This window comes from Ipomoea triloba, chromosome 7 (genome assembly GCF_003576645.1).
Source record: "Ipomoea triloba cultivar NCNSP0323 chromosome 7, ASM357664v1".
Taxonomy (NCBI): domain Eukaryota; kingdom Viridiplantae; phylum Streptophyta; class Magnoliopsida; order Solanales; family Convolvulaceae; genus Ipomoea; species Ipomoea triloba.
The window spans coordinates 5346777-5355508 of NC_044922.1; the positions used below are offsets into that span (position 1 = coordinate 5346777).

General features: G+C 32.1%; 1 protein-coding gene across 1 annotated transcript; it reads right to left on the minus strand.

Moving 5' to 3' along the window:
• Window positions 1-1242: 1242 nt before the first annotated feature.
• LOC116024821 (uncharacterized protein At1g66480-like) lies at window positions 1243-6005 on the minus strand. The gene is made up of 2 exons (XM_031265822.1): window positions 5223-6005; window positions 1243-1574 (listed from the first exon to the last, which is right to left on the minus strand). The coding sequence occupies exons 1-2, from the start codon at window positions 5850-5852 to the stop codon at window positions 1512-1514; spliced, it is 693 nt and encodes a 230-aa protein (XP_031121682.1). The 5' UTR covers window positions 5853-6005; the 3' UTR covers window positions 1243-1511.
• Between the last annotated feature and the right edge of the window lie 2727 nt (window positions 6006-8732).

The window sequence follows — 8732 nt, forward strand, 5'->3', positions numbered from 1 at the left end:
AGTACTTACTAAACTACCCAAATTTCATATAATTTAATATTTTATAAATTTTAAAATAGTTAAATTTAAGCATGTGTGTGTGTGTGTGTTTTTTTTTTTTTTAATTTAATGCATGGGAAATGAAAACTTGAAATGAAAAATGAAAAGAATTTCCTATAACCAAATAAACAAGATTACACATGTATTTTACTTTAATGGTAATCTCAAATTTAATCCAAAATATCTAAAATGTTCTTACATGCATGTACAAGAATATAATTTAGTGCAATGTCCGGAGTCCTAAACTGGAGCCGCTTAAGGCTTTTTGTAGTCTCGGCTTGACTATTTTCAATTGGAGCTAAGTGTTTTCTATTTTTTTGTCAGTAGTGATCCATCAATCTCTTCTTCATTCATGTCAATTAGTTGAAATGGTCTCACTATACTTTACATAATTGCTATGAGTTTTCTGACTTTTTATTGTATTTTTTTAAAATCATATATATTGGTGCATTTTTGCTGTCAATTATGCCGTTAATTAAGTTTCTTTTCAACTAACTTGTGACTTTTGTTCAAAGTTTTTTGACACTTCTAACATTTATACAAAAAATATATTATTTTGCAATGATTTTTCAACAGACGAAGAAAACCTGCGTATCATATTTGCTAAAGTCAACTGAATTCCAATAATACAACAACTCATCATAATTGTGAAATTTGATTGAATGCCAACATCACATTGGTCTTTGCTTTATGTCTATGTAATACAGAACTCTAATCTGATTGGAAAACTGTACTTATAATCAATGTTATATATTTATATTATTGTGAACCATAAATGAGTAGTCACATATATGGTGTCATGAGTATTTGCATTTTGCATTATATATAAGAAAACTATCTTTCATAGGGTAAGCCTAATATCTGATCAGGCTATCAAAACATGCTTAATGTTGCGTATAAGTATAAGAAAATAAAGTTGTATATTCACTACTAAGTAAGACTTTTGGCATATTGGTAAGCACTTAATGTTGACAATCAATATTACACTGGCCTGTGTTGAGTAGCACTTGATTATGAAAAATATATTTATTCTATATAATTTATTTTAAAATTTCAATTAGTGGGAATAAGCTATGCTCCTTGTAAGGGAAGTAGTTATTCCGGTAGAGAATTGATATTAGGTATTTTAAAATTGAACAATATTATAATTTTTTTTGTATTTTTTTAATAATGTAAAAGTAATGAGATACACAAAACATGGTATAAAAAAGTTGTGACCAATAGAAGTGTATTGAGAAATAGTTAAATTCCAAAACTCTCTTTTTCTCTCTCTCATAATTCACCTAAAAAATAAAATCCCATTCTCAGCAGAGTTTCATTGCATTTAATTTACAAGCTATAGATTGATGAAGGGACAAAACATGATAGTAGCTGAGAGTATACTCTGGTCAGGGAATTCGGAGAGGAAACATTAGAGTACTAAATAATATTAATATAATTAATTAATGTATGATAATGCACTTGAATTGTCGTCAAGATGCAACGGCTAAATGGCGGATCTCTCCTTCGCTAACTGGCAAGAATCCTACCCGCTTCTGCAAATCACAACCAACCAATATTCATCTTTAGCAACTAAACAACAACAACAACAATAATAATAATAATAAAATTTTCATGATGAGATATAGTTCAACTGGTTGATCAACCCAAAATATGCTAATAGTTTAATTTTGCTAACAGCCACAAAGTGCAGAAAGAGATGTATACAATTGGCCTTATTGTGAGCGTTAGTGTATGAACATTTGGCCAATTGAATTATATTTGACGATTAACCTCTTCCACCAAATCTTCAGAGCAAGAGAGGTGAGACTCTAGAAATAAATTTCTACCAAGAAAATTTTAACCCTAAAATTTTCTATTAGTAATATAACCTACTTCCGTCCCATTTTAGTGTATTTAATTTGTTTCAATTTCAAATATTTTTAAAAAAATGTGTAATAAAAATTTATTCAAAGTTAAATTAAGTTGACCTATGACTACTATCTAGGAATTATATATGAAAGTGAAAATGCATGTGAAAGAAGGGATAATAATAATGACGATTTCAAATATTGTGAATATTCGTGGTCAAAGGCTAACAACCCTATTGTAAATCACGTGAAGGATAGGGGAGAGGTCTTCAATTATTGCTTACTCAAATGATGCCATATGCCAAGTGGGCCATTGAAATTGAACACAACCTTCCAACTCGTGACAACATCTTTTGCAAATTCGTCAATAAAAACAAAACCTAATTTTCTGTCTATGAATACAAACAAATCCAACCTTACCCCAATCAATAATATAACCAAATGACTTTTCAAAAATTTTGTTTAATTAGATCGAGAGGATGTTGACAAGAATCAAACTTATAACCTTTTTGGTATGAGAATTATGTCCCATTCACTCAGTCGCCTCTTTTGAACAGTTATTTTTGCTCTTAAGTAATTACTCAATAATGTCAGTTTTTTTTTATTGTTCATAAATATGTAAAGTAATAAATGTGTAAGACAATTAAAAGTACGATTTTGAACCTTTCAATTTTTTTATTTTTTTTAATGAAAAGACACAGAAAAAATACGTTTTTGAACCTTTCACTATCACCCTACACTTTAGGCAATTTTAACAAAGAAATGTAACAAGACTAATTCATTAAATCAAAATCACGAGATTATATTAAGAGATTTGCACTTTAGGAAATATTCATATCCATTCAATAAGAATTATTCACATGCATATGTCACTAAAAATTGACCTAGTTTATATCATATTAGAGTCCAAAATCTCCCCAAAAACAAAAATGTAACATACCATTGGTCCTAAATAAAATTTATGGTAAAACTAATAAATAATTGTTTGATAAGGAAGATGAATAGTTGGTAATTACAAACCAAATTAAATAACCAATCCAACCTAATTCCTTTTTAGTAAAACAAATGATTCAATTCCAACCAAGTTTATATTATTATCACCCAATATAGATCGATAAACATAATGTGATAAGCGTATAATATATAATATATGTGTGTATGTATTCATTAGGGAATCTTTAATATATTATATTGTTAGCAGTGTAGTTGAGATAGTGACTTAACTAATCATAAGCCACTCAAACATGAGGTAATGAGGTCAGTTTAAGTTTGGTTTAGTTTGGTGTATAGAAAACTCAGTTTGTTCCACTCCATGGACTTTATATATCCACAGGGCTGGCCGGTTGTTTACCAATTCCTATATTATTTTTATTTTTATTTTTATTTTTTATATGCTATCTACTATGAACTTATTGGTAAACCCCATTTTTATTTATTTATTTTAATTTTTTATTTTTAGGGAAGTTGAAGAGAAATTATATGTATATTTTTTCCCCAATTTAAAACAGTGTTTTGGTGGTCGTTAGGTGTGCATTTATTCATGCATGTGATAATGCATTGACCTTAATTTATAATTAAAGATTTGTTCTTTCAATACATGTGAGTAAATGTGTTTGAAATTAATAAATTAATTTCCTATTGGGTATCATGCATGTACATGTAATGAAAGTATAGTTTAAAATTATATAATTGTCAAAGAAAAATAAATGAAATAAAGTTCACTAGCTATGAACAAGACAGATGAGATAAGTATAACAAAGAAAGTAATCCTTAATTGGTAAGATTTCTTATTTACTGATTGCGTTAAACTATCTCATTTGAAATGTAGGTTATTCTTTAATGAAAATGTAATACTACCTCCGTCCCAAAATGGTTGTCTAGTTCGTTTAACGAGGCTTGACTGAAGTAATTTTTAATCCAATTTTTTCATATTATTAAGTTTATCATTAATATATAAAATTTATATATTTAGAAACTACATTAAAAGTACTATTAAACACAAAAAATTAAATTTAAAAATAAAAAAAATTACTAAAGAAAATAAGCAAAGAAGGAAGAGTTGGTTTGACCAATGAATAGTAAATATGACAGGTAAAATGAGACAGAGGGAGTAATTATTAGAGAAAATGACATTTTTAGTCTATTAATTATGAAGAAATTGTTAATCTAGTCCTTTATTTATTTGAAGTGTAAATTCAGTCATTCAGTTATTGTCAAAGTGGCGAATATGATTCGTCATGAACTATTTCCGCCACTAATATGTTTCTTAATAAAGTGACTGATTTGATTCTTAAGAACTAAATCTGTCACTTAATAATAAATGAAAGACTAAATCTATTTCGCAAATAATTAAACGACTAAATTTATATTTTGCTTATAACTAAAGGACTAAAAATATCATTTTTTTTTAATTTTTATGTGTCGATAAACATTACGTTCCTATTTAAGAAGCGTCTCGGTAGGTGTCATTCAAGTTCTTGGAATGAATATTAAAGGTCAAATGGTTATTAAATGATTCGTACAAGTGGTGTACAGGAATAGAAAGGTAACTTGGCAATTTGATGTTTGACTATAGTTTTAAAATGGGTTTGTTATTTTAGCAAGCAACAAAATTTTGACAAATCGAAGACACGGTCTGACAAATGATAAGATTTATTCAAGGAATTGCAGTGTGACGAAACATAACTGTTTTCCGGGAGATGAAATGTCACAAATTTTCGTCAAAAATATGAAAACACGGCCGAATATTAATTAAGATGATATGAGTATGGTCTACGTTGGAACATTCTTCAAAAAAATCACAAAGTCAATCACGCAAAACACCCCTATGGTGAATTGACTTTTGGGTTATGGTTTAAGCCGCAGGAATCTCATTATGAACATTCACACTATATAAATCTATCATAAGCTTTAATAAATCAAAGAAATTTTGTATATTTTTAAATAATTTATATATTTTTCTAATTTTTTTTTTTTAAAAGAGAGAATTAAGAGATTGAAGCTATAATATGGTAATTGCAAACATAAAATCTGAATGTTATTTTAGACCAAAATTCACAATGCAATGTAGACCCTGGTCGTATAATTTGTTGTTTGGAAAGGGATTACTTAAGATGGATAGAATGAGAGCAGTAAAATTGAAACAGTTTGATTGTTCAAATTTAATTATTTTTCGGTTAAAAGTTATAAGATTGGAACGGTAGCAAGTACCGTTCCAACTGCTACAATTACTTTTTTAAATGTACGGTTTGGACTATACTATGAGTTATACGTAGCTAACACCAAATTTAATTTATATCGATGTTTTTAAGGAAAAAAAATAAAAAATCTAACCTCGCGTGATTTGGAACTTTTCTTGATTATCCCTTGATCGCAGCGCGGCTGAGGATGAATCTGATCCGTTTTGGTAGCAAAGCCGGCGCCGGCGCCGCCGTTTCCATTATTAGCAATGCAAAGTTGCATTAGCTTCTCGGCGGCTTCACCCTCGTCCTTACTCTGCATCATCAGCTTCTCCACCTCCGCCTTGGGCAGCCGCAGCTTCACCCGCACGCCGCCGCCGTTTTCCGGCGTCTGCATCGGCGGCGTCCGGTCGAGCGGAATGCTAGCCGGCTTCATCAGCGACAGGTCCGACGCGGAGCGGCGCGCCAGCATTAGGCTCTCGAGCCGGTCCTTGGCGCTCATGTGAATCGAACCGGACCGGACGCGCCGAACCGGCGCCGCCCTCTCCTCAGCCACCTTAGGCAGCTCAACGAGAAAATACAGCCGCTTGCCCCGCAGCTCCTGCTGCGGCTCCAGCGGCTTCGCCCGGACGCCGAAATGCTTCACCGCCTCGGAATCCATTAAAACGTGGCCGGGATAATTCTTCACGATCTCGCCGGCGTACACCGGCGTCTTGAACTTCATCGTTTGCCCGTCGATTTTCATCACCTTTGTTGTTTTCTTGCCACCCAAACTATTCCCCATTTTTTTCACAATCTATATTCTCAGAACCCCTAACACTATATATATATATATATATACAACCTAAAATAATTAAAAAAAAAAAAGTTTTTAAGGGTTTAGGCTACAACTTTCCTGGAATTGGGTGTTGAGATCTTGGCACGAGAGGGAAAAGGGAATGGTGGGTATAAGATAAGAGTGGTTGAATATTTATAGTAGTAGTTGATTGTTTATGGGTATATGTTATTATGTTATAATGTGGGTCAAAGAGAGAGTTTTGAAATACGGTGACTCATTCCGAGATGTGATTAATTCACATGATTTCTACGGATTTTATATATCTTTTCTAATTTTTATTTTTATGTCTCTTTCATTTGTCTACAATAGATTTTGCTGTTTATTTGCATACCAACAACCATGTTATCAAATGGTAAGTACAATTCTGCTTTTTAGTTTGGACCCGTTATTCAAATTATACTCGCTAACCCATAAATGGCTTAACCCTAGTTTTGACTAATTAAGGTTATTGTCGTTGTCGAGATCGTATATGGTCGAGTTGGCATTTTTAGAACAATAAATTAACGATTATGAAAGCGGTAATAGATTAAGTGTATGTACCTCTAGCCATTGTTAACATAGTTCGGTAAAAAATGGATCTCGCAATTAAGTTTCTTAATCTATCCTATTCTTCCTCTCTATTGTTAATGATGTATAATCAGTATAACTAGAGAATAGTGAGATGGTCCTATGTCATGTTTATACCATTCAACCTTTATGTACAATTTGTAACTGAAATCGTTACTAATCAAAACATAATAGTCATTAGATTTCATCAATAATGTAATATTTATAATTGCGATAACAGTTACACAAACAATTAACGTCTTTTAATGTAATTTTATCTATTTATTTATTTATTAACAATGGTGACTTGGCAAAAAGAATTATTAGACGTACCAGGGGAATTAGTTATTTTCACCAGGTATATGCTTCTGAAATTTCCTAACAAAATTAATTTCTCAATGTATACAATACTCAATGAATTATTAGACGTACCAAAGGAATTAGTTATTTTCACCAGGCCGGCATATGCTTCTGAAATTTCCTAGCAAAAAATTAATTTCTCAATATACAATACTCAATTTAAATAATCACATTTTCAATTGTATTTCAAAAAGTATATTATAAATTAAATTCATTAGAAGAACACAGTTAAATGCTACGTGGCAGAGTTGTGGGGGTTTAATTAAATGCATGGTAAGTGACAAAATCATAGGTTGGTAACATGCATTAGTTTGAAACCTTAGTTTAAACAAGAAACCTCAAACTAGTTTCGAGTGTGGACATTCTTATCTTAATTTTGTACGTTTTTGAAAGAGGTTCATGGCTCCAAAACATGTGGGGACATCACTTGATTTTTTTGGGCTGGAGAAAAAAATTTCTTCGTTTTTTAGCCCTATAGATTCTAGTGGCAGGTTTTGTATCTTCTGGACTTTAGTAGATGGTTTGTTAAGTTGATTTAGTAAATAATAGAATTGAAGATCAAGATGAGCAGTTATGACCTTTTCTTAGATCAAATTTACATGGGTCAAGCTCTAATCTTCTTTTCTTTTCCTTTTTCTTTTTAGTGTACCTTACATGAGTTGAAACACCCAATATAATAAGTTATAAAATGATATAATATTGACATAGTAAGAAAATTTGCATTAGCACCTAAAGTTAAGGGGTTCTTCTACCTATTGAATTAGTAATTTATAGTTAGTAATGGACTTTTTTTGGAGGTTAAATACCTATAACTGGTATGTCATCTCGTTAAATACTACTCTTAAAGTAAGGTGAGAACTGAGAACCATCTTAGGTGATATCCCCTTTAAAGGGGTGGCCTATAGGACAACTCTTTTGGAATTGAATATATTATTCTCTTAATTATGAGTACATATATGTTGATGTAAATTGTATTCGTAATCCCAACATAAATCAACTTTATTAAACTAGGATTAGGATTGAATGCATGTAAGCAAATAAATCACCCGTGGTGACTTAAGAGTGGAGTATGCGTTTGATGAGAACTGAATATTGTATTGATTCAATTGAACAAAAACAATGATGAGGAATAAGAGATATATATACTAGGGGAGTCTTAGGTAGAGTAGGATAGCTAGTCCTAACGTGACTCAAACTCAGAGAGTCCTAATACTCCCCCTCAAGCGCAGGGTAAACTACTAACCTGAAGCTTGTCCCTAAGAAAAGAAAATCTAGGACTAGGCAAAGCTTTTGTAAAGATATCAGCTAATTGATCTTTTGTGGAAATAAAGTTAACCTGAATATCTCCATTGGCAACCCTATCTCTAACAAAGTGGTAGTCAATCTCCACGTGCTTAGTTCTTGCATGAAAAATTGGATTCGCACACATATAAGTAGCACCAAGATTGTCACACCATAATTTGGGAGTAAGGATGCCATCAATTTTGATCTCACGCAGCAAGGACATGATCCATATGACCTCAGCACAAACATCACCCAAGGCTTTATACTCAGCTTCCGTGGATGATCTTGCAACTGTCTTCTGTTTCTTGCACACCCAAGAGATAAGATTGGTGCCAAGAAACACTGCATACCCACTAGTAGATTTACGGTCCTCAGGACAACCAGCCCAGTCAAAATCAGAGAAAGCATGAAGCTCTCTAGAATTTGACTGAGTTACACGCAAGCCGAATGAGAGGGTGCCTTTGACATACCTGAGCACTCGTTTTAGCTGCTCCCAGTGAGACAATGTTGGAGCATGCATATGTTGACACAATTGATTGACCGCAAAGGATAAGTCTGGCCGTGTAATTGTGAGATACTGGAGAGCACCAGCCAAACTCCTGTATTTCGTTGGATCTTCATATGAATCTGAATTAA